The sequence below is a fragment of the Ictidomys tridecemlineatus genome, chromosome 3 (assembly GCF_052094955.1).
Source record: "Ictidomys tridecemlineatus isolate mIctTri1 chromosome 3, mIctTri1.hap1, whole genome shotgun sequence".
In the NCBI taxonomy this organism is placed as follows: domain Eukaryota; kingdom Metazoa; phylum Chordata; class Mammalia; order Rodentia; family Sciuridae; genus Ictidomys; species Ictidomys tridecemlineatus.
Genome location: NC_135479.1, coordinates 130,852,227 through 130,879,393, shown reverse-complemented (window position 1 = coordinate 130,879,393; position 27,167 = coordinate 130,852,227). Strand labels below are relative to the sequence as shown.

Below are 27,167 nucleotides of genomic sequence, written 5' to 3'. Positions count from 1 at the left end.
TGTATTTTGATAAAACTGTAAAAATCTTAATAACAGTTATTTGGTTTAAGGCTGTATATTATTTGTATTGGGATCTGTTAATACCTTAAAGGAGAGATATTGAAATTCTGCAGGGACACTGTAAGCCTATAGGGTAAAAACTGTAATACCTCAGATCTGCAGTGCTAGAAGGGAAGACACATGAACAATATGAAAAATCAAGGGAAGAATGTGTCCAAACAAACGAAGATACTATATTATTAGAATCCATGGCCAGCACAACAGAAGAAATGACATGGAGTTCAGGATGTAAAATGTTTTGTGAATTAAAGGATGATATAAGAGAGCAAATATAGGCCACAAAAGATCATTTTGATAAAGAGCTACATAAGCAAATACAGAAAGCAAAAGATTACTTCAGTAAGGAGACAGAGGTTGTAAAAAAAAAAACCCAGAAATCCTTGAAATGAAAGAAAAAATAAACCAAATTAAGAACTCAATAGAAAGCACCACCAACAGATTAGATTACTTGGAAGATAGGACCTCAGACATTGAAGACAAAATATATAATAATCTTGAAAAGAATATTGACCAGTGGTGAATATGGTAAGAAACCATGAGCAGAACATTTAAAAATTATGGGATAACATAAAAAGACCAATTTAAGAATTACTGGGATAAAGGAAGGCATAGAATTATAAACCAAAGGAATGAACAATCTATTCAATAAAGTAATAGCAGAAAAATTTCCAAACATGAAGAATGAATTGGAAAATCAAATATAAGAGGTTTACAGGACATCAAATGTACAAAATCACAACAGATCCACGCCACAAGAGAAAGGAATCAGATTACATATAGGGGGGAAAACAATTAGGATATCTGCAGATTTTTCAACCCAGACCTTGAAAGCTAGAAGATCCTGGAAAAATATATACCAAGAAGATTACCACTAAATAGGGAAGAGAGATGGGAGGGAAAAAGAGGGAGAAGGGGAGTTGCAAGGAAAATTGAAGGAGACCCTTATCATTATACAGAATACATGTATGATGTTGTGAGGAGAAAAGAAAAGAAAGTGTGTCAAATTATATTGGATAGAGAGAAATGATGGGAGGGGAGGGAAGGGGAAGGGGGGATAGGAAGGGCAGCAGAATAGAATAGACATTATGACTGCTGTATGTATATAGGTAACTCTATGACCAGTGTGATTCTACAATCTGTACAATCTGAAAAATGAGAAATTATACCCCAATTGATTCAAATGTATGAATTGCCAAGATCATAGTAATGTCATGTGTAGCTAATAAAAAATAAAAATAAAATAAAAATAAAACTGTGGGAAAAAAAACATATACCAAGCTCTGAAAGAAAATGGGTGCCAGCCAAGAGTCTTATATTCAGCAAAATTAAGCTTTAGATTTGATGATGAAATAAAAACCTTCCATGATGAATAAAAGTTAAAAATAATTTACAACTAAAAGCCTACACTACAGAACATCCCCCAGCAAAATATTCCAAGAGGAGGAAATGGGAAAAAAAAAAAAAAACAGGGCTGGGAATGTGGCTTAAAGGTGGAACATTCACCCAGCATGCATGAGGCACTGAGTTTGATCCTCAGCACCACATAAACGTAAAATAAAGATATTGTGTTTACCTATAGCTAAAAAATAAATATTAAAAATAACAATGAAAATCAGCAAAGGGAGGTATTACACTAAAGGAAAAACCAATCAAAGGAGAAACCAAGTCAAGTTAAATACCAAAAATAAGCAAAAATGACTGGGAATACAAATCATGTCTCAATAATAACCCTGAATGTTACTGGCCTAAACTCACTAATCAAAAGACACAGACTAGCAGACTGGATTAAAAAAAAGAAAAAAAGAAAAAAAAAAGACCCAACAATATGCTGCCTTCAAGAGACTCACCTCATACGAAAAGACATCCACAGACTGAAGGTAAAAGGTTGGGAAAAAACATATCACTCACATGGACTGCAGAAACAAGCAAGGGTTTCCATCCTCATATCAAAAAAAGGAGACTTTAAGCCAAAGTTAATCAAAAGGGATAAAGAAAGACATTTTATACTGCTCAAAGGAACCATACATCAATAAGACATAATGAGTATAAATATATATGCCCCAAACAATGGAGCATCTACATTATCAAACAAACTCTCCTCAAGTTCAAGAGTCAAATAGACCACAACACAATAATTCTGGGTGACTTTAACACACCTCTTTCACCGCTGGAAGATCTTCCAAACAAAACCTAAACAAAGAAACTATAGAACTCAATAATACAATCAATGATTTAGACTTAACCATCATATATAGAATATTTCATTAATCAATGAGTAAATACACTTTCTTCTCAGCAGCACATGGATCCTCCTCTAAAACAGACCATATATTATGCCACAAAGCAACACTTAGCAAATACAAAAAGGTAGAGATACTACCCTGCATTCTATCAGATCATATGGAATGAAATTAGAAATCAATGATAAAATAAAAAATAGAAGCTACTCCAACACCTGGATACTAAATAATATGCTACTGAATGAACAATGGATTGCAAAAGACATCAGACGAGATTAAAAAAATTCTTAGGGGTAAATGAGAACATTGATACAATACATCAAAATCTCTGGGACACTATGAAGGCAGTACTAAGAGGAAAGTTCATTGCATGGAATTCATTCCTTAAAAGAAGGAAAAGTCAATAAATACATGACCTAACATTTCATCTCAAAGCACTAGAAAAAGAAGAACAAATCAACACCAAAAGCAGTAGAATACAGGAAATAATTAAAATCAGAGCTGAAATCAATAAAATTGAAACAAAAGAAACAATTGAAAAAATTGACAAAATAAAAAGTTGGTTCTTTGAAAAAATAAATAAAATTGATAAACCCTTAGCCATGCTAACAAAGAGAAGGAGAGAGAAAACTCAAATTAAACATCCATGATGAAAAAGGAAATATCACGACAGACACTACAGAAATACAGAAGATAATTAGAAATTATTTTGAAAATTTGTACTCCAATAAAATAGAAAATACCAAACGCATTGACAAATTTCTAGAATCATATGATTTGCCCAACCTGAATCAGGATGATATACACAAGTTAAACAGATCAATTTTAAGCAATGAAATAGAAGACACCATCAGAAGCCTCCCAGCCAAGAAAAGCTCATGACCAGATGGATTCACAACTGAGTTTTACAAGACCTTCAAAGAAGAACTAATACCAATACTCCTCAAATTATTTCATGAAATAGAAAAAGAAGGAACACTTCCAAACTCATTCTATGAGACCAATATCACCCTGATTCCAAAACCAGACAAAGACATGTTAAAGAAAACTTCAGACCAATATCTCTAATGAACATAGATGCAAAAATTCTCAATAATAAAATATGGGCAAATTGAATACAAAAACACATCTAAAATATAGTGCACACCACAATCAAGTGGGGTTCATCCCAGGGATGCAAGGTTGGGTAAACTTATGGAAATGAATAAATGTAATTCATCATATCAACAGACTTAAAGATAAGAATCATAGGATCATCTCAATAGATGCAGAAAAAGCATTTAACAAAATACAGCACCCCTTTCATGTTCAAAACACTAGAAAAACTAGGGATAACAGGAACATATCTCAACATCATAAAAGCTATCTATGCTAAGCCCCAGGCCAACATCATTCTAAATGGAGAAAAATTGAAAACATTCCCTCTAAAAACTGGAACAAGACAGGGATGCCCCTTTTCACCACTTCTATAACATAGTTCTTGAAACACTAGCCAGAGCAATTAGACAGATGAAAAAAAATTAGCAATATGGATAGGAAAAGAAGTCAAACTATCACTATTTGCCGACCTAGAGGATCCAAAAAATGGTACCAGAGGCCAGGCGTGGTGGCACACGCCTGTAATCCCAGCGGCTAGGAAGGCTGAGACAGAAGGATCACGAGTTCAAAGACAGCCTCAGCAAAGTGAGGTGCTAAGCAACTCAGTGAGACCCTTTCTCTAAATAAAATACAAAATAGGGGATGTGGCTCCAGTGGTCAAGTGTCCCTGAGTTCAATACCTGGTACCCACCCCTCCAAAAAAATTCCACCAGAAAACTAGAACTAATAAATGAATTCCACAAAGTAGCAGGATATAAAATCAACACACATATATCAAAGGCATTTCTGTATATCAGTGACAAATCCTCTGAAAGAGAAACTAGGAAAACTACCCCATTTATAATAGCCTCAAAAAAAAAAATACTTGAGAATCAACTTAATGAATGAGGTGAAAGATCTATTTAATGAAAACTACAGAACCCTAAAAAAGAAAAAAAAGAAGACCTTAGAAGATGGAAAAATCTCCTTTGTTCTTGGATAGACAGAATTAATATTGTCAAAATGACAACACTACCAAAGCACCATACAGATTTAATGCAATTCCAATCAAAATCCCAATGACATTTCTCTTAGAAATAGAAAAAGCAATCGTGAAATTCATCTGGAAAAATAGGAGATCCAGAATAGCCAAAGCAATCTTAGCAAGAAGTGTGAAACAGGTGGCATCATGGCATCACTATACCAGACCTTAAACAACAACATAGTATTGGCACCAAAATAGACTGTGAGACCAATGGTACAGAACAGAGGACACAGAGACAAACCCACAAAATAAAGTTATCTCATATTAGACAAAGGCATCAAAAACATATTGGAGAAAAGATAGCCTTTTCAACAAATGTTGCTGGGAAAATTGGAAATCCATATGCAGCAAAATGAAATTAAGACCCTATCTCTCACCATGCACAAAACTCAACTCAAAGTGGATTAAAGACCTAGGAATTAAATCAGGAACCCTGCACCTAATAGAAGAAAAAGTAGGCCCAATTCAAAGTTGAATTAAGCCCCGACTTCCTTAATAAGAATCCTAAAGCACAAGATTTTTAGAAAATCAAGAATCAATAAATGAGATGGATTCAAACTAAAAAGTTTCTTCTCAGCAAAAGAAACAATCAGTGAGTTGAATAGAGAGCCTACAGAACGGGAGCAAATTTTTACCACACGCACATCAGATAGAGCACTAATCTCTAGGATATATAAAGAACTCAAAAGTCTTAACACCAAACAAAAATAACAACTACAACAACAAACAAACAAACAAATAACCCAATCAATAAGTGGGCCAAGGAACTGTAGACATATCATCAGAAGATGATATACAATCAATAAATATATGAAAAAATGCAAATCAAAACTACTCTAAGATTTCATCTCACTCCAGTCAGAATGGAAGCTATTAAGAATACATAAAACAATAAGTGTTGGTAAGAATGCGGGGGAAAAGGCACACTTATACATTGCTGGTGGAACTGCAAATTCGTGAAAACAATATGGAAAACAGTTTGGAGATTCCTTGGAATCAGCGATCCCACTCCTTGGTTTATACCCAAGGACTTAAAACTAGCAGCTACAGTGACACAGCCACATCAATGTTTATAGCAGCATAATTCACAATAGCTAAATTCTGGAACCAACCTAGATGTCCTTCAGTAGATTAATGGATAAAGAAAATGTGGTATATATACACAATGGAATATTACCCAACATTAAAAGAGAATAAAATCATGGCATTTGCAGGTAAATGAATGGAGTTGGAGAATATTATGCTAAGTAAGCCAATCTCCCAAAACCAAATGCTTTCTCTAATATGTGGATGCTGATCCATAATGGGGATGGAGGGAGGGGAGCATGGTAGGAATGGAGGAAGAAGGATAGGGAGAAGGGGAGGGAGGGGAAGAGAGGGGTCATGAGGGTAGAAAATGGTGGAATGAGATGGACATTATTACCTTAAGTACATGTATGAAGACATGAATGGTGTGACTACTTTGTATATAACCAGAGACATGAAAAAATGTGCTCTATATGTGTACTAAGAATTGAAATGCATTCTGTCATGTATATCAAATTTAAAAAAAAATTATCCACTAAAATGAGACATTAAATCCATTACAGTGACCTGAAGACCTACTCATGAAAAATACTGTAAAACTAGGTCCATCGAGATACAAACTATTGAAGTTGGGCACAGTGGTAATCCCAGGGACTTAGGCAAGAGGATGGCAAGTTTGAGGCCAGCCTCAGTAACTTGGCAAGACCCTACCATGCTCCAAATATATTCACTGATGGGTCAAATAATGGTACAGCAGCAGTAGTTACCTCTGATCAAACTTTTACATTTTTAGTACCCAAACAATCAGCTCAAAAGGTAGAGCTTAATGCAGTATTACAAGCTTTTATGATGTTTAAAGATTCTGTATTTATTTTCTGATAGTCAGTATATAGTTAATGCTATAGTATCCCTTGAAGATGCTCGTAGGATTTCCCCTTCCTCTACTGTTTCTCTTTGTTTTCTAGTATACAAAGTCTAATCTGGGACAGAAAAGATCCATTCTTTATAGGACATATCAGGGCATATACAGAATTGCCTGGAGCCCTTAGTTTGGGCAATGAATTAGCAGACAAATCTACACATGACATACATATTTTCTCCACAATAGAAGAAGCTATAAATTTTCATAAAAGGTTCCATGTCAATGCTAATACTTTACAAAAGTGTTTAAAAATAACTAAAGAACAAGCCATTGTTTTATAATAAAACAATGTCAAAATTGTGTGACATTTTTACCACAAGTTAATCTTGGAGTCAATCCTAGAGGACTGATACCTAACCATATTTGGCAGATGGACATCACACACTTGCCAGAATTTGGAAAATTAAAATATTTGCATGTTACAGTTGATACTTCTTCCGGATTTTTGATGGGCTCCCTTCATGCCGGAGAAAAAACTAAAGATGGGGCAGGGGATGTGGCTCAAGCGGTAGCGCGCTCGCCTGGCATGCGTGCGGCCCGGGTTCGATCCTCAGCACCACATACCAACAAAGATGTTGTGTCCGCTGAGAACTAAAAAATAAATATAAAAAATTCTCTCTCTCTCTCTCCCTCCTCTCTCACTCTCTCTTTAAAAAAAAAATCAATAGTCAAAAGTGATCAGAATGGGGGTAAAAATTGCAGAATATTAAAGGTCAGTTAAACAACAAGAAAGGTATAAAAATGTGCTTCATTTAAAGGTGAAAATAAAAAGAAAATCTTTAAAAAAAAAAAAAGAAAGAAAAAACTAAAGATGTTATAGCTCATTGCTTACAAAATTTTGCCACTGTGGGCGTTCCAAAACAGTTAAAAACAGATAATGGTCCTGGTTATGCTTCTACCTCTTTTAAACAATTTTGCTCATCATTTGGCATTACTCACATAACAGGAATTCCATACAATTCACAAGGACAAGGCATAGTTGAAAGAGCTCATCAAACTATTAAAATGTACTTATTAAAACAAAAGGAGGGAATTGGAAAGGGGTATATATCCCCCAAAGATAAACTTAAAATAACCCTTTTTACTCTAAACTTTTAAAATTTGGATTCATCAGGGCTTAGTGCTGCGGAAAGACATTTGTATCCAAAAAATGTACATAAGCCTAAGGTACTTTGGAAGGATATTCTAACAGGACAATGGAAAGGTCCTGACCCAGTGATTGTCTGGAGTCGGGGCTCTGTTTGTGTTTTTCCACAAGGAGAACAGCAGCCGATTTGGATTCCAGAGAGGTTAACCAAAACAATTTCTACAGACCAAAAAGAAGATGATTTGACTCAAATCCATAACAGCTGATATCCAGAACTCCAGCTTGGTTATTCTTACATCTGCAACAGTGATTAACCAGGATGCTTTTTTCAATATCTATTTTATTATTGCTTTTTCCCACATCATAAAGTTCTATTTTATTTTTGAGCTCATACAGACCTAGGTTAATGTTTTTCTGATCAGTTTTATTTTTTGACTATGGAGTTTTTAAACATTGCAATGGAGATTTCATCTAGGTAAAGCTACAAGGCCTTTACTATTGTCTTATGTGTTGTATGTTACGTGTGCACACTTCTGTTTTGTGTTGTATGTCTGTATGTGCGTATGTCCATATATCATATATGAGGAGCACTCATGAATAAATGGATCCAATTTTTATTATTCACGTGATTTTAATGGCTTAATTTAAGTTGGGTAAACAGCTGTTGAGGATTGTTTTAATATGTGTACAAATAAGCAGGTTAACAGATCTGTTTGTTTACTTTCACCTTTCCTTTTCATTATATTTAATAATTCTGTTCAGGATAATGTAAATCGTTCAAAAAATTGTTTTCTTAGTACCTGTTGGAATGTTACATAATTTTTTTTTTTTAGCATCATTGTCAGAATTCCTATCTTCATCCCAGTGCTGGTGAAGACAAGATGAAACCAAACTACAGTTTCTTCGACAGTTATCACAACAAACTGTATAAACTGATGCATCAATGAATAAAAACTCAACAAGTAATGCTCAATCATTGAGTCGACTTATTTTGGGAGGAAATGGACATATTGTTAGATTCCTCCTCCGCTTTAAACTGCTTACAAAACTTGCCTGGACTATGTATCACTTGTATGCATTGTGCTCTATTTGTTGATACAGCGAATTATGGTAGTGCTGGCGTATCTTTGCTGATGTGTCACAGTGTTGCAATTTTTCCTAAAGAGCCGTCAATTGACTTGGTGTCGTGGCATTTCTGTATCCTCCTCCCTTCTACTAGTGATGGTCTAATTTTGGGGGCCAACAGAGGTGAGGCAAAGAACCTCACCCCCCCCCACTGGTGCATAGGCCTATCCACAGGTATGGCTATATGCTGGACGGGTAGTCAGTGACCGGTATGATCCAATTGCAGTGATATCAACCTAAGACAGGAGGCTGATGCCTAGAGGTCAGTTTTCCGATGACAGGTAAGAACCATATGTTGAATTGGACAAACCTAACAGGCACGGTCCCTAGCCACATTGCTTGTTGCTTAATTAAACAGAAGTGGGGAGATGCTAAGAGCCACAGCCAAGTAATATGATGTATGGCATTTTTGGTTGAAAGGTGACGCCAGCTAGCCATTGAGATGATACGAGTATGTTAAGATTTACATTCATATGGATATTGGACTTCTGCTGTTCACCTCAGCCTGCTACAGGACTCCTGGAGAGTTCCCATTGGTTGGGGAAGTACAGTAGGAGGGAATTCCGGGGGAGGACCTTCCTCTGGGGTTCCAGGAGAAGGCCGCGCTTGGGTCGATCGGGATTCTTCCCGGGGGCGTACGGGGCATTGGCGGCAGTTTCAAAAAATAAAGTTTGTTCCTGCTTGAGTGGCTCGTGATTTTGTGCCTAGCCAGACACCTACCTAAAAAAAAAGAAAAAAAAAAAAGATTGGGGATGTAGCTCAGTGGTAGAGCACCCTTAGGTTCAATCTCTAGTCTCTCTGCTCTACAAAAAAAAAAAAAAAAAAAAGACACAAATTATTACCTGATGGGTGGCCAGGCACGATGACATATATCTGTAATCCCATTTACTTCAGAAGTTTGAGGTCAGCCTGGACAATTTAGCGAGATCCTGTCTGAAATAATAAAAGGGCTGGGGAGGTAGCTTACTGGTAGAGTGCCCTCGGGTTTAATCCCCAGTATTGTACAAAGAAAAAAACATAAAGAAAGGGTAGAAGATGGGTAATTTTTTCCTGATTTCTTAATATAAATTTTTAAAATATTTTTTTTGGCTGTACACAATATCTTTATGTGGTGCTGAGGATTGAACCTAGGGCCTCACACATGCTAGGCGAGCGCTCTACCACTGAGCCACAACCCCAGCCCTTAACATAATTTTTAACCCACAAATTTCAATTCTGGGAATTTGTCCTAAAAGAATAAGACAAACATCGTATAATATACTATGTCCAGTGATGCTGGAGTATATGTTTATGGCCATACACAGGAATACTATGCAGCAGTTAAAATTATATATTCATTGACATGAAAATATATTCAATGCTGGACTTATCTCAAAAAAATCAAGCATTGGGAATGTAGTTCAGTGGTAGAGTTCAATCCCTAGTACTCGTCACCCTAAAAAAGTTCAAGTGAAAACTATAAACTATAAACACATGCATGTGCACATACTTCTGTATTCATTAACAAAAAGAAAAACATACATCCGAGCATGCACAGGGTGCAGGAAGGGAGTAAGATATATGAAATATTGACTTATTAACTCTGGGCAGTGAATTTTTAGAATTATTATTCCTTACCTTCTACCAATATTTCACTTTTCTACTGTGGATTCCTAATATTGAAGAAAATTACTTGGGGGCAGAGTGGCACCTAGGGACCAAAGACTTTATCACCATGCCCTTAGGGAAGGCAGTATGTGTGTTTGAGGATGGTAGTAGCAGAGCTTCCCGGAGTGTGTTTGAAAGCACATCCTTTCAAGAACTATGTATTGGGGCTGGGGATGTGGCTCAAGCGGTAGCGCGCTCGCCTGGCATGCGTGCGGCCCGGGTTCGATCCTCAGTACCACATACAAAGATGGTGTATCCGCCGAAAACTGAAAAATAAATATTGAAATTCCCTCTCTCACTCTTTAAAAAAAAAAAAAAATGGTTGATATTACCACCACCCCACACCCCAGCCAACCTATAGGATAGTGTCCGCCATCATTTAAAAAAAAAAAAAAAAAGAACTATGTATTGCTGCTTCTGGCACTTTCCTAAGTGTGTTCTGTTCTGTCAACAGTACCACAAATGTCACAGAAAAGGGTTCACTGTTCTTGTTTTGAGAAACGCTAGGTTAAGACATAAGTAGTATAAAACTTAGAAAGTTTGTTATGCAGTCCCAGGAGGAAAGGACATGGGACACACACTATTTAAGCCACAGACCCTTTGTTTTGCAACCCATTAAAAAGTAAGAAGACTGCCAGGTGAGGTGGTGCTCACCTATAATCCCAGCAATTCGGGAGGTTGAGGCAGGAAGATTGTGAGTTCAAAGCCAGCCTCAGCAATAGCAAGGATCTGAGGGCTTCTGGCCGTCTTCCTTGCATGCAAACCTCAATACTGCAAAAAGGGAAAACAAAACAAAAACCCAAATCATCACCATCATCACCATATAAACCTGTTTCTCCATCCATCAGTGGGCACAGAAAACAGCATCATGATCATGATCCTCCCCCTTTTTCTAGTGGAACTCTCAAATCACATAGTAAGGCTAAGAACTGCTTGTGAAATTTTTGTATGTGCACTTATAATTTCATAATATGTGGGTGTTTCCATTGGTCACAACATAAAATATATTTATTACTATGAGTTGTAATAAAAAATTTGAAAGCCACTGAATTAAAGAGATGAAATTTATTGGTAAATAAAGAGAATCAACACCTATACCAACACACCCCAAAATCTACCTTTTAATTAAGTAAATTAAAAGAAGAAAATCATCAAAGCAATACAGTTAGCTAGATCTCCAACTCACAAGTGAGTTAAGTACCAAAAGTTTGAATATTACGTGCTCGGAGAAATTGTTAATAAAGAGAGTGGGACCAATTAGTTCACAAAAGCCAATTTAAACAGTGGAGCTTATTAGCTACAGTACTAAAGTTATTACAAACAACTTTCTCCATTTTGCTTGTTTGTGTTGGAGGTTCACTGTATCTTGAAGGAAACATTCTCCCCACACCCACGCCTAGGTCTCATCACTAAGCACATCCTCACAGCACAAACAACCATCATTCCACTTGGCAGTCCCCAAGTTGTGCTTAGGACTTCAGAGAAGGAAAAGATCAGAGATTCCATAGCTGTAACTGAGGTAGAATATGGGGCTCCCAAGAACACCTTCCAGATGACCCAGGTCTATTTCTCTTCCACCCCAACCCCAGCTCTGGCACAAGGTCAAGCATGAGAAAGATACTTACTCACAAATTGTATATGATTTTTATCTTTATTGATTTTTAAAAATATCTGTTTTATTTATTTATGTATGTATGTGGTGCTGAGGATTGAACCTAGTGCCTCACACATGTGAGGCAAGCACTCAACAACTGAGCTGCAACCCCAGCCCATCAGTGGTAGAGTGCTTGCCTAGCATTCGAGAGGCCCTACATTCAGTCCCCAGTACGCAACAAAGAGGGGAAACATGGTGTGTGTGTGTGAGAGAGAGCGAGAAAGAACAAAAAGAACCATGGTTTATTGCACCTTTTATTGGGTCCCAAACTACTACAATTTAAAAAAGAAAAATCACTGGTTTTAATGCTGCTAACTTGCTACTGATATAATCAACAGCTACTTTTATCACCTGACCATTTTTTTTCATAAACTGTTTAGACATAAAGGTTCTATCACCAACATGCGGCTTTGCATTAAAGAAGACATGTCAGTGCCTAGGGAACGCTGGCCTGCTGTATTTCTCCTTAAATACAGAAACTTATTGGGGCTGGGGATGTGGCTCAAGCGGTAGCGCGCCTGTCTGGCATGCGTGCGGCCCGGGTTCGATCCTCAGCACGACATACAAACAAAGATGTTGTGTCTGCCGAGAACTAAAAAATAAATATTAAAAAAAAAAAAAAGAAACTTATGGTAAAAAAATGCTACTCTCTAGCTTAACACTCTGATCTTACCAATTTCATTATCCTGGAATATTATTTAGAGTTTTTCTGAAGAGTAAACATCATGGAAAGGTCAGTGAAAGCTGCTCTTAAAAGGCCCTTCAAATACTCCATCAGCTTCCAGCGTCATTCATTTGGGCAGAATACAAACTTCCATTCCAAACCAGACTAACCCATCGTGGCACAAATTTAAACCAAGGTTCTAAATTCTCAAGTGAAATAGGATGATGCCCAGTGGAAACCAGGTGCCAGTAGAGTGCAGACCCAGTAAACCCCCTGGGTTTTTTTGGCTGTGGCAGCTGCTTGATCTCAATACTCACTGGCCTAGCCCTATAAGCCCGGGGGAGAGGGTCACAGCTTCAGGAAGGGTGCTCTGTGCAACCCCAGCCTGAGGGAGAGTTGGTACAATCACCTAGCCCTTTAGTTCTCACCTGACCACACAGCCTCTGATCTGGTCACCTAGTAGGCATAGCAGCATCAGTTCACATGACAGGCACCACGTCCCATACCAGGACTTTTAAAGTCACAGGAAAACTGGTTGCGATAGTTATTTTGCATCCCAGGCCCTCCAAGTGGTAGACATTTAGATTAATAGCTGACACACACCCAATTTTTCCAGTTTTACCTCTCACTTTTATGTACCAGAACAAGTTTGGAAGGTTAAAGCAAGGAAAGGGTGAGAAATCATTTCAGCATATACTTTTCAGGTTCTGCCAGACAACCTTTTATTACATCATAAAAGCAACACTAGGCACTAGATCTTGCAAAATATGTTCTGACCAACTCTAAACTTTCTGAAATTAAAACTGCATAACCACATCTGTAATATTTTTAATGAACAAAAAGTTAAATACAAACTTTCATATGCAAAATAGATTATTATATAACCCAGAGCCAAGTGCTACGTCTTCTTCCACAGATCTGAATAGGGGTGGAGTGGGGGATGTTAATTTTAATGAGTAAAAAACTTCATTTTAGCTTTAAAAAAAAAAAAAAAACTTTGAGGAAAAACAGAGCTTTAAACTGAATACTGTCCTGTGACATGGAGAGCTCTGGCCAACCCTTACTGAGGTTTATATTCAAACATATATAGGATGAAAATGAAGATTTAGGGTCTATAGTTACTTTGAATCCAGTTTCAAGAGTCAACCAAGTCACCTCAATTCCAGAAAGGGAAGTGTCTCTAAGATGACCATGACACTCTTCTGAAGACACATGGATGGCCAGACCTCCTTGGCCACACTGCTACTTCTCAACAACACTGTGCCGACGCTGGAGTGTCATATTTCCTCTGAAAGGCCATGGCCCGACAACACAGCACTTTTGTTTATCCTGGCATTTTCCAGCCTCAAAAATGGGGAGACCCCTTACTTCAAGTTGGCAGTTACTGCTCCAGCAATAGAAAAGTTAATTAACACTTCCTTCCTCTCCCCACTGATGTCCCTCCTGATCTTCAGCAGGGAGTGGCAGTTTGATTAACATTCCTTTCAGAAATAAATAGTTCAAACAAGTAATTTAGAGTTAACTGTAAAAGAGCAATGGAAAACAGCCACTGCCCAATATTTGCAAATGAGTGAGCAAATGAATGCACGTGAACAAACACACAGAAAAGAAAAAAAAAAAAAAAACAATTCATAGAATAAATCCTGCATTTCCCACATTCATAGGGAAAGAACTCTTTTAAACAAAAAACATAATAGTTAGCGTTTGTTCTTGTGTGGGTTGAACAGTCCAGGGCTCTGAGCAGGCACAGCCTTACAGACAGGGTTGCAAGCAGCCCCTCCACACCCCAAGTCAGGACTGTAGTGCAGCGAGGGGCCTCCATGCACTTTTGACAGCTCAGTACCTGTGAGAGAACAGAAATGATGCAGGGACTTTTTAACCCACAATGCATGAGGTATATGGAAACGTCCGTGAAAGAACCACCAGCAGCTAGAGGGAGCAGGCGGGGCTTTCTCACAGCAACTGCTGATGAAGGATTTCCCACACCATCTTCTTCCGGAAGAGAGGCATCTGGTGCTGCAAAAAATCCCACAAACAATGCACTCAGTTACACACTGATGAGTGCAGCATCACAACCTGTAGGTGTCATCATGTAAACGAAGTGGGCTGTCCATGTCCTTATGTCAGCCTTGACATTTTTACATCATAGCATAAACCTTACAAAGCATAATGTTCATAATTATGGGTTTGGACCTCAGCACTGGGGGAAAAAAATTCATGTGTATCAAAACCAGAAATGTCCAAGAGACAACAAGCAACTTTTCTATTTAAATGTACTTTTGAAACGTTCTATGGTGAACATTATTTGCTTTTATATGAAAAAAGTGGCCTTTATTTATGTAAGAAAAATTTTGATCTACAAATTCCTGTTTTATACACTGCCAATTCTGTTAAAAAAAAAAAAGTTTCTTCCCTTGAAATCTCAAGTTCAGAGAATAATCAACTCCTTGCTAAATTTAGCGGCATCAAAAAATGAAATGTAGCTGGGTGCAGTGGGGCACACCTATAATCCCAGCCATTAGGGAGGCTGACGTAGGGAGATCACCAAGTTGAAGGCCAGTCTCAGCAACTTACTGGGACCCTATCTCAAAATAAGAAGTAGTAGAGCGCCCCTGGGTTCAATCCCTAGTACTAAACCAAACAAATAAAAAAAAAAGAGAGATGTTTTGCTTAATGATACCACTTTAACTGACAATAACTGCATAGGCTATTTTTAAAAAAAATATTTATTTATTTTTTTAGTTTTCTGTGGACATAACATCTTTATTTGTATGTGGTGCTGAGGATTGAACTGGGGCCGCGCATGCCAGGCGAGCGCGCTACCGCTTGAGCCACATCCCCAGCCCCTGCATAGGCCAATTTTTGAAGCAGCAAAACAAAAGACAACACCAAAATAACCTGTAACTTAACTGCCTACCCCCTACCTTCTGAAGAATTAGAAGTTTACTCTCTTAATGTACTATTATAAATAGTTGGGTACATAACTTTATTATAAATTACTAGTGAGTTCCTGGTATGGGGTGGGAAGTCTTAATTTTTTATTTTTTTTGGTACTAGGAATCAAACCTAGAAACCTGGAGGCACTTAACCACTGAGCCACATCCCCAGCCCTTTTTTTGTTTTTTATTTCAAACAGGGTCTTACTAAGTTGCTTAAGGCCTTACCTAGTTGCTGAGGCTGACTTTCAACTTGTGATTCCCCTGCCTTAGCCTCCTGAGCTGCTGGGACATGCCACTGCACCTGGCTATTAATTTTTTTGAATAGTCAAAACATAGAATAAAAAACTGTACATTCATTCTTAGTCAAACTGTGCCTTTCCTTTAGCCTGCAATTGTATAAATTCAGCAATTGTATGAACCCTGGTTACTTCATGATGTGCCAAAGTTTTGTTTGGAAAACATCAAATTGAGGTCTGCTGAAGAGAAATATATTTTAATGCGGGTAATACTTATTTGTAAAAAGATTCAGCATCCACCATTAGAAACAGAAATTCTCAAGAGTTCCCAATATACTTGAATTTTCACTCAAATGTAGAAACATGGGGAACCCAAACTAACCAGAACAGAAAGGAACAGCAGTATTCATGGTTATGTCTTAGACCTAAGGCTTACGTTTTCACAAGGCCTAATTTTTCCTTTTTATTACATATTCTCACATGCCTCCCTCTTTAGCTAAAAATACATATGAACCAGTGAACAATGAAGTTCAGAAACATGAAAATTATCCCATTCTTCACCAGAGACCAGGATAAACCTGAGAATAGATGCTAGGACAAACTCTGATTCTGGCAAGAGCAGAACTATGCCCAAGGGTTACTGCAATAACACTATAGCACAGCAACTACTATAATTGAGGGCTTAATGTGTGCCAGGCACTGACTAGCAAAGTGTTCTACCTTGTACAGTAACAAGGAAGTGGATAAGGAAGGATCTTTACTCACCTGAGTAAATGTGATAGGTTTGTCCCTAGAAATATAATCTGCATATTTACAAGTAAACATTCCACAATCACTCCCATTCAACTGTTGAGGAATCTCCTAAAATTACAAAAACAAAGAGAGGAAGTGGTAAAGTATCGCCAAATACAACAACTTTCTTAGATTATTTTCTAAATATCTAAATACTGTGGAAAACAGTATTATAAAGGTAAATGTTAAATCTAATATTGCACAAACACACAGACACACACACACTAACACAATTAGCTTTACTCATAAAAATCCTAATCATGACCTAAGAGCATGGGACCCCATGGAAAATGTTTTTTAGGAGAAAGGAGAAAAGCAAAGTAAGAGTTCCATCTCTTAGCTCTCATTCAAAGAAACTAAACTGAGGGCTGAGGGTACAGCTGAGTGATATGACAGAGCACTTGGCTAGTTACTTAAGGTCCTGGTTCCATCCCCAGCACTTAGAAAAACAAAAGAAATGAAACCAAACTGGAAGGTGTATTACTAGGAACAGGAATGCTAGTCAGAATTATTTCAGAAAGTTATAACTTTAAAAAAGGTTATGTGTAGGTTAATCAAAGAGACACTTAAAATAACCTACTTGGAAATTGCAGTTTATCTTCTCATCCTAGCCAGGAAAACAGGCCTACTGCTTTGGACCCCTATCAAGAGGAACAGACACAAAGCACCAATAAAAAATAAGGGGTTGAGGGTGGGGAGGAGAAAGAGGGACAAGTAAAAAAGCCTCTGATAAGCTTTAACCCATTGCAATCTGTCCCTTAAGCAGAAACAGAACTTGCTGCAAGCATCACAATGCTTGACAGAGTAGTGCACACCAGTAATCTCAGTCACTTGGGAGGCTAAAACAGGAGGACTGAGCCAAGTTCAAGCCAGCCTTGGCAACTTAGCAAGATCCTGTCTCAAAAAAACAACAACCTCCCCCACCCCCACCCCACCCCCCCAAAAAAAAAAACAGGGAGAGGGGTTGAGTGAGGATATAGGAATATAGCTCAATGATAAAGTGCCCCTGAGTGCAATCTCCAGTACCTGGGGGGATGGGGGAGGAAGGGGAAAAGAGCATCATAAGCCAAAGGTGGCAGATTTCAAACCCACAGGAGGTAAGCTTACATATCCCCAGGGCCTATCTTATCCTAATCTTGACCAACTCTTTATACACTTGGGCTGTTAGTCATAGAGTACAAGATAGTAAGACACTGATTCCACTGCTAGAAAACAAACACACTCAATGACAAAAGCGCCATTTTTTATTCACAGAAATACAGTTGATTGCTGTAAAAAGAAAAGACAGAACATGCACACATCCCATACATATGCTAGGTGCCTCATACTTTTCTCCCTGGGCTGGCATCTCTCAGAGGACACAGAACTACAGATTCCAATCTACAAAGGAAGAGTATTTGTTTTTTTAAATTACATTTTCCACACCAGAACACAGTATTGATCCTATTCGACTCATACCTGTCCTCTCCTCAGGAAATTTCAAGGCTCAACTTCCAAATGATTTAATTTGGAAATGGGAATGCTTTTGTATGAAAATAGTGGAGTCATCATATACAGGTTAGGACTAAAATGGAATTCATGTGGCTAACTTTACAGCGTAGTTATTAGGATTCAAAGAGGGACACATTTTTCAAATCTTGAATTGGAAGGAGATTCAGCATGCTTGACTCTTGAAAACCCATGGCATGAGACCCTAAACCCAAATAAACAAATCCCCAGATAAATTTTGGACAACAACTTTAAACTTTCATTAGTACTAAGAAAAGTAACTGACTTAAATTTATTTATTTATTTTTTTATTTTCTTTTTTCTTTTACTAGGGATTGAAACTCAGGGGCACTCAATCACTGAGCCACATCTCCAGCTCTATTTTGTATTTTATTTAGAGACAGGGTCTCACTGATTGCTTAGCACCTCGCTTTTGCTGAGGCTGGCTTTGAACTCACAATCTTCCTGCCTCAACCTCCCAAACTGCTGGGATTATAGGTGTGTGCCACCACGCCCAGCTTGTTTTTCTAATCTGATATGTGCTTTTTTGTGTGTGTGTGTGTGCACACACACTATCTATATTTCAATTTGACATGACTACAGCCATCTTGAGCCATAACTGCCCCTGAGTAACTCAGTTTTCCTCACTTGTCTCCCAGCATACTTCAAATAGGTAAAACAGTAGAGTAATACGTGGAGTTTTACAGCCAGACTCTGGCAGAGTAAGTGAAAGCAATGCATCTAAAGTCTTTCATAGTCACTTGAGATAAACATGATTATCTTGGCTTGAATGAAGTCACCTACTTCCCAACTACTTTATAAATTATTCTGACCCAAATTGTGGAAATCTACTGGTCTTGCTGACACCTAGGACCATGCTTCTGTCAGTAAGTGTCCAATTACTAGCACTCTGCAATCCTGGATCTATCTACCTCTTTCTTGGATCTCATGGTACCTTGGGACTGGTTCTCATATAGTGGAACTGGGTTTTTCCAAAAACCAGTTTTAATAGATTTAATAGATTTGGAGCAAGATAATCTTAGATAAAGACTAAGAAGGAATTATTTTGGTTAAATAAATGGCTGAATATTTGGAACTAGGTCATTCTTAAGATCTACACTTTAGGACTGGGGGTGTAGCTCAGTGGTGGAGTGTATGCTTAGCACTCATGAGACCCTGAGTTCAATTCCCAGCACCACACACACACACACACACACACACACACACACACACACATACACACACACACAAAGATATATATTTAGGCGGCTGGGGTATGGCTCAGCTATAGAGCACTTGCCTGCTACGTAAGAGGCACTGAGTTTGATCCTCAGCACCACATAAAAGTAAATAAACAAAGATACTGTGTCCATATGTAACTAAAAAATATTTTTTTAAAAAAAGATGTATATTTAGAAGAATACATGTTAAGCATGCTTAAAGCAGTGAGTGAAGTGAGGGTAAGAAAGAAGCCAAGGCTGAATAAAATGATACTGTCAGTAAATGAAACAAAGTAGGCCAAATATAGATAAATATCACTTACATGTGGCTTCATGCTGTAGTGGGTCCACTCTAAAAGATTTAGATCAATATTTCTTTTGGTCTTACTTTCATCCTGTAAATACTGACTAAAGAAAACAAAGACAGCAAAGAATGAATATATCAATGAATTCCTAGGAAAATGACCATTGTGACAAAGGATTTTTGATGTTTAACAGATATGCCATTCTCAATCCCAGTTACATTAGATTTTTAAAAATGTGACTGCTTTTGTGTCTTTAATTTTCTTTCTTTTTTTTTTTTAATTAATTAATTTATTTATTTTAGTTCTCGGCAGACACAACATCTTTGTTGGTATGTGGTGCTGAGGATCGAACCCGGGTCGCATGCATGCCAGGCGAGCGTGCTACCGCTTGAGCCACATCCCTAGCCCGTGTCTTTAATTTTCTAACAAAAATTGTACATGAAAAGACCACTATAATAACCACTCCAGAAATAATTACTATTACCAAATTGTTGTAATGTACCTGCATACACACATTTTTGTTTGCTTGTTTATTTATCTGGGTACTGGGGATTGACCTAGGAGTGTTCTACTAACAAGCTACATCCCTGGCCCTTTATATTTTTTAAACAGTGTCCTACTCTAAGTTGCCCAAGGTAAACTTGAATTTGTGATCCTTTTGCTTCAGCTTCCCAAATCACTGAGATTATAGGCATGCCCTACTGCACCTGGCTATAGACACAATTTTAAAACACACATTTTATTCTCAGTGGTGCACACCTATAACCCCAGCAACTTGGGAGTTGAGGCAGGAGGATCAAAAGTTGAAAGCCAGCTCAGCAACTTAGCAAATCTCTCTTCAATTTAGCAAGACCCTGTCTTAAAATATAAGAAGGATTGGGGATGGGATGTAGCTCAGTGTAAAGCACCTCTGGGGTTCAATCCCAGGTACCATTAAAGAAAAAAAAAAGCCCTCATTTAACAACTTGCTTTTTCTCAGTTCAAAATCAATATGACATAAGATACATGTCCTGAATTCTTGAGAAATTAAAAGGCAAGAAGACTGTTTTGAATTAAAGGAGAGACTAAAAAAGACATTAAAAACATGTCTGAACCCTGATTGGCTCTTGGACTGATGGGAGGATACAAAGGATATCTGGAGAGACTATGGTTTTGGCTTAGTGGTAGATCACTTGCTTAGCATGCGTGAGGCACTGGGTTTGATACTCAGCACTGCATATAAATAAATGAATCAAATAAAGGTCCGTCAACATTTTTTTAAAAAATTAAAAAAAAAAAGATACCTGGAGGTATCAGAATATGGACCATATATTACATATTAATGATTGTTATAAGTGTGATAGTAACATTGTGATTATATAGGAGAATTTCATTATTCTTAGGAGAATATATATTTACCTACTAGGAATGATTAATTTTATCCACATCTTTAGATTATTAAATTCAGCAACCTAAACATCATTCCTAATCCTAAGGTGCATAGAAGGTAAGCCTGCATTAGACCAGGACATACAGTTTCAATGGGTGCAGTACTGTTCCAAACAGGGTAAAGCATAGTTCCTAAGGGATAAAAATCAAAGATATTTCAGTGGCTTGTAGCCTTCCAAAACTCAACTCACTCAGACTTAATCATTAGTATAATTTTTTCTTATTATGGAAAAATTAAATTAAAATTTTCTCCTGGTGGGTAAGATAATAAAAAAAAATTGAGAAAAATTGGACTAGGTGCATCAGGAAACAAAAACTACATGACTATAGTATGACTATAAAAAAGTATGGACTTTTTTTTTCTTTTTGGTTTCCTGTTATAAGCAGAAAACAAAACTGTACTGTGTGATTTCAATAAGCAGTAATAAGCAGTTCCTATGTATGCAATAATATATTAGTACATGTGTTTATGCACTCACAAATTCATATGCACATTCTATATTTTACATAGGAAAGACTAGAAGGATTATATATAATTTGGTGTATCTTCTGATTTTTAAAAATTTCTTTTTTGTTCAAAATAAACAATCATAAATATAAAGATCATTTTTTTTTTTTAACTGGGAATTGAATTCAGGGCCTCATGTGTGCTAAGCAAGTGCTCTACCACTGAGCTATAACTTCAGTGCTTTTTTATTTTTAAATGGGGTCTTGCTAAGTTGCTGTGGCTGTCCTCAAACTTGTGATCCTCCTACCTCAATCTTGAGTCACTGGGATTACAGGCGTGCAACACCATACCCAGTTGGAAAGATCTTGCACAATAAAACAAATTGCAGGGGGGAGATAAATGAACTAATTATGCTTAAGAACAACTTTTCTTTGTAAGATTCATTTAAAAAGTTAACTCATTCTTACCAAGGTAAAAGAAGGGAGCCTGCAGGCTGGGGTTTTGGCTCAGTGGTAGAGTGCTTGCCTAGCATGTGTGAAACACTGGGTTTGATCCTCAGTACCACATAAAAATAAATAAATAAAGGTACTGTGTTCATCTACAACTAAAAAAAAAAGGAGTTTGCATTTGCTTCCAGCAAGCAGAGGAAGTTCAAAAGGGTCTTATCTGGCCAGGTACCTAGCATGGGTGAACCCCTGGTTTTTTCCTCCACTACCATACACACACACACACACAAAAAGTATGGTGGGGAGTGGGGCTTCTCTTCCTGATGTGCTACTTCACTTTCAAATTCATGTCATCAATTTACACAGTTAATAATTATGCTTTAAAGGCAGGTTTCTAACAATTTCTACAGGAGTACCTTCTTATCTGTGATTTTACTTTCTGTAGTTTTAGTTACCCATTATTCAAAGATATTAAATAGAAAATTTGAAAAATAAACAATTCATGAATTTTAAATTGCATACTGTTCTAAGTAGCATGAAGAAATCTTACATCATCTGCTCCAGACCATCTGGCACATAAATCTTCCCTTTGCCTAGCATATTCACATTGCATATACTACCTACCTGCATTTAATAGCAGTTTTGGTTATGAGACTGGCTATCCTGGCATTTCAGGGCTTGTAGACAAGTAACACTATTTTACTTAATAATGGTTACAAAGAGTAAGAATAATGATACACAGGAAGCTCCAGGGCAAAAAATATGGAAGGACAGATTAACTCTGATACTATGTGGCAATGCTATAGGCACGTAGGTAAAAACATAGTATATGGAGGGTTCAATAATGTCGGTGGTTTCAGGTATCCACTTAGAGTTTATACCAACAGATACAGGGAGAACTACTTTCTGTATTTGAAATAGCTACCTACAAACCACACATTATAACTTAAAAACTGCCCTTGGGTTCTATGAGATGAATCTAACTACCATGAAAAGCACAGAGACATGAGTGGATTTCATAATTTATAGGACTAATACTCCCCAACTAATAATTCTTTGAATATCCAGAAGAATGTATCAATCCCAAAGAAATCTAATTTAAATCACAGGACTATATTAAGATATATTTTACATTATAAACACAAGATAAACTTTTTTTTTTTTTAAAGAGAGAGTGAGCGAGGGGGGGGGGGAGGGGGAGGGAGAGGGAGAGGAGAGAGAGAGAGAGAGAGAGAGAGAGAGAGAGAGAGAGAGAGAGAGAGAATTTTTAATATTTATTTTTAAGTTCTCGGTGGACACAACATCTTTGTTTGTATGTGGTGCTGAAGATCGAACCCGGGCCGCACGCATGCCAGGCGAGCGCGCTACCGCTTGAGCCACATCCCCAGCCCAATACAATGATGCTATTAAATACGACTTCTCAGGTTCGATCAGCCACTGGGAAAACAGCTTTAACTGCATATTAAGGCTGCCATCCAGGCCTGGTGAGGTGGTGCACGCCTATAATCCCAGAGGTTCGACAGGCTGAGGCAGAAGGATTTCAAGTTCAAAGCCAGCCTCAGCAACTCAAGTGAGGCCCTAAGCAATTTAGTGAGACCCTGTCTCTAAAATATTTAAAAGGGGTGTGTGTGTGTGGGGGTGAATACTTGGGATTTGGCTTAGTGGTTAAACACCTCTGGGTTCAATCCCTAATACCAAAAAAAGAAAGAGACTGCCATTCAGAGCTTACTAAAATTAAATAAAAGAGATATCAACAAAAAGGGCACAATGAGACAACAGTGAAGTTTTCTAGCCTTACTTACAGGAGAATCTCACAGATCCTGTGGCCCTTTTGTCCCATAGAATCCAGGTATTTAAGACACTTTTTTCTTAGGTCCATCACCTATAATGGAAAGATGGCAACATGGAGAAGCTGAAATATCTTTAACATTAACAGAAACACAAAGTTTAATTCCAAACAAAAAGCATCTTTAAAAAAATCAACACATGTACAAACATGGATTAATTTAGAAACATGTTGAGTTTTAAAAAGTTATAAAATATCACAGAGATATGAGTTTAATATTATATATTTCTATTTCTAGATAAAGACCTAGAAGCTTTTTTGTTTCTTCTTTACCTTTACCTTTCTTCAACAAACCTATACCACCTTACCCATCTTATAAATGAAACTAAATATACAAATAAAATTACAAAACTTATCTCTTAGAAATGAAAGCTCCACAAGTATAAGAATCATTCTTCTAGCTTTCTAAGTTGTCCAACTTAAGAACTGATTAGGAAACTGGTGCAGTGGTACATGACTACTATTTTCAGCAACTCAGGAGGTTGAGGCAAGAAACCCAAGTTCAAGGCCAGCCTTTACCTGGGAAAGACTCTGTCTCAAAATAAAAAATAAAAAGGGCTGGGGATGTGGCTCAGTGGTGGAGAGCCTCTGGGCTCACCCCTCAGTATAATAAGTGAAGGATGAAATACGTAGGGAGCTGGGCACAGTGGTACATGCCTATGAACCAAGGAAGGAGGGCTGCAAGTTGAGGCCAGCCTCAGCAACTTAGTGTAACCCTGTCTCAAAATAAAAATAAATAGAAAAAGGCTGGAAATGTGACTTGGTGATAGAGTGCATGCCTATCAGGTGCAAGGACCTGGGTTCAATGCCCAGTAATGCCAGGGGAAAAAAAAGAATTAAGAAAAGACTCTTTAGAGTATGCCTTTCATACATATTATCGGCCTTTCACTGGACAAAGAATGACTTTCATCATTTAAGGAAACAGTTTGCATCCAAACTCCAACAATTAACCCTCTGAACTCACCACAAGGCTCCAATGTACCTTCCGATGAATAGGCACCAGAACAAGTTCTTGTTCAAAGAGATTAACCCCTTTGGTCCATCTTTTTACTGCTTGGTAACCCCCAGACTTTAATTTAGGATAGAAGAAAGTGCTGAATACATGAAGTGCTGGATAGCCTTGCTTTTTATTTCTTTCCACTAGAAGATTCATGTAAAAATTAATAACCTATAAAATACCAAAAGAATAAAAGTTGGAACATGGCAAGTATATTACTGAAACTAAGTTTCTACTTGTATTAATATGAATTAGAAAGTGAGGTGCTTGTTGGCTGGGGCTATAGCTCAGTGGCAGAGATCTGAGGCAATGGGTTTGATTCCTAGCACCATATAAAAATAAATAAATAAAGGCATGTTATACATCTATAACAAGAAGGAGAAAAGGAAAGAAGGAAGATGAGGTGTTTAGGAAAGGTACTAAGGGGAAGTCTATGGAAGAGGACAGAAAGAAACTGATCGGTGTAAAATGGGAAAGATTAAGAAAGAATGAAGGGCTAGAATGTATCTCAATAATAGAGCACTTGCCTAACATGCACAAGGTCCTGGGTTCAATTCCCAGAATGCCAAAAAAAAAAAAAAAAAATTGATTCAATTGATTCTCAGATGCACAAGAGAAAAATTACAAAGATAGCAGAAGTAGCTAACTTTGTAAGATTCAGGATGTTTTTGTTTAAAAAACAAGCAAAAAAACCCCTAAACCTTGTTTTACCAGCCTCTTATAATTGGGCACAAAACACTCATAAGAACCAAGAATTCTGTGCAATAATGAAAAGGTGAATATAACTCTATCACATAAGATTTTCAGAAAAATTAACTATAAGCAAATTTTACAGTACAGAAATTACACCACAATTTAAAAAATAGTAACTGGAAAGAGTTGCCAAAATATTTATAGTGTATTTGAAAAATAATTTATTTTTCCTATATTTTCCAAAACAAACACATTAAATTTATAATGTAAAATAAAACATTCTAGCTTTACCAGAAGGTTTACCAAGGCAGGAGGATGCCACGTTCCAGGACAGCCTTGGCAATTTAGAGATAGCCTGTCTCAAAATAAAATTAATAAAACGACTGGGAATGAAACTCAGATGTAGAATGTTCCTGAAGAGAAGAGAGAGGAGGAAAATGTGTTTATAGATAACTAAGCACAGGGGAGTGGAAACAAAGGCAAAGGGAAATAATGCAAGGACTAAACAGTAGAGGAAAGGAACAATTAGAAATTTGCCAAGAAAGAAGAGCTATCTGTTGCTAAACATGTACGTGTTCAAGACGACAATTAGGCAACTCTTTGAAGTTATCACTTGTTATGGTTTGAATCTGTGTATCCCTCCAAAATTCATACCAAATGGGATAAGAGGTTGGACTTTAGGGGAAGTGATTAAGGTATAATAGCTCTAATTTTATGGGTAGAATTAGTGCTTTTATAAAAAAGGTTGAATGCAGACAGCCTAGTTCCTCCGCAGTATGTGAGGATTCTGTGTTCCTTCCTCCCACCATCTTATAAGTAAGGGATGGGGCCCTTACCAGAAATGAATCAGAGGTGCCCTGATCTGGGACTTTCCATCTTAAAGAGCTAAAAACAATAAATTTCTACTGTTGATAGATTATCTCTGTAGTCTGTGGTGTTTTGTTGTAGCAAGATATCATTCAAGCAAGTACCTTCCATTTATTAGGGATAACCAGGATTCATAAAAATGTCATTAAAGACTTATAAATGAAATGGTGGATAAGGACAGATGCACAAGAGAAAAATTACAAAGATAGCAGAAGTAGCTACCTTTGTAAGATTCCGGATGTTTTTGTTTAAAAAACAAGCAAAAAACCCCTAAACCTTGTTTTACCAACCTCTTATAATTGGGCACAAATCACTTTGATTATAGATAATAGTTAACCATGATAATAGTCAAAATGGGAAGAAAAAAAGAAAGAGCTTACCTCATCATTGAGCCAGTGATAGTTCTTTAAGGTCTGGATATCTCCTCGAGTAATTCGCAATTTGAAAGCACTACTTAGGATCTCATCCGATGGGCCATGGCCTAGGGCATTACTGATTTCTTTTTCCATATCCTGAATTAGAAAGTACAAAGGTTGCTATTTTAACAGAGAACCATTAACAAATATTAAAAGTCAGACTAAAAAAGTTTTCATCTCAGCAACATATGACACTTGAGAAAAAATACCATCAAAGACTTAGAAAATTCAAACTCAGAAAATATTCCAACTGAGCTGGGGGCATAGCTCAGTGGTAGAGTGCTTGCCTAGCACGCTTGAAGCCCTGAATTCAATTTGCAGTACACTAAAAATAAATTTTTAAAAAATTCAGACTTAGAACTACAAAGCAATTTTTATTAAAATTATATGCTTGTTGACTAGATGCCTTCATTATTTTAAAGAACCGTGTAGGCCAGGTGCAGTAATCCCAGCAACATGGGAGGCTGAGACAGAGTTCAAAGCCAGCCTCAGCAATGGT

At 37.3% G+C, this 27,167-nt stretch overlaps 1 protein-coding gene across 4 annotated transcripts in view; it reads right to left on the bottom strand.

The window, feature by feature from the left end:
* Positions 1-13,244: 13,244 nt before the first annotated feature.
* Positions 13,245-27,167, bottom strand: part of Senp2 (SUMO specific peptidase 2) — a 36,611-nt gene continuing 22,688 nt past the window's right edge. For 2 of the 4 annotated variants that reach the window (XM_005331020.4, XM_078043819.1), the window contains 6 exons: positions 26,633-26,764; positions 24,660-24,863; positions 23,652-23,731; positions 19,546-19,630; positions 16,488-16,583; positions 13,245-14,563 (listed from right to left, as the gene is read on the bottom strand). In XM_005331020.4, coding sequence (XP_005331077.2) covers positions 14,501-14,563; positions 16,488-16,583; positions 19,546-19,630; positions 23,652-23,731; positions 24,660-24,863; positions 26,633-26,764 — 660 coding nt within the window. In that variant the 3' untranslated portion in view covers positions 13,245-14,500. Of the gene's footprint in view, positions 14,564-16,487; positions 16,584-17,094; positions 17,156-19,545; positions 19,631-20,925; positions 21,088-23,651; positions 23,732-24,659; positions 24,864-26,632; positions 26,765-27,167 lie in introns of those variants that run through there. The other 2 variants (XM_078043818.1, XR_013436699.1) reach the window with 2 other exon arrangements.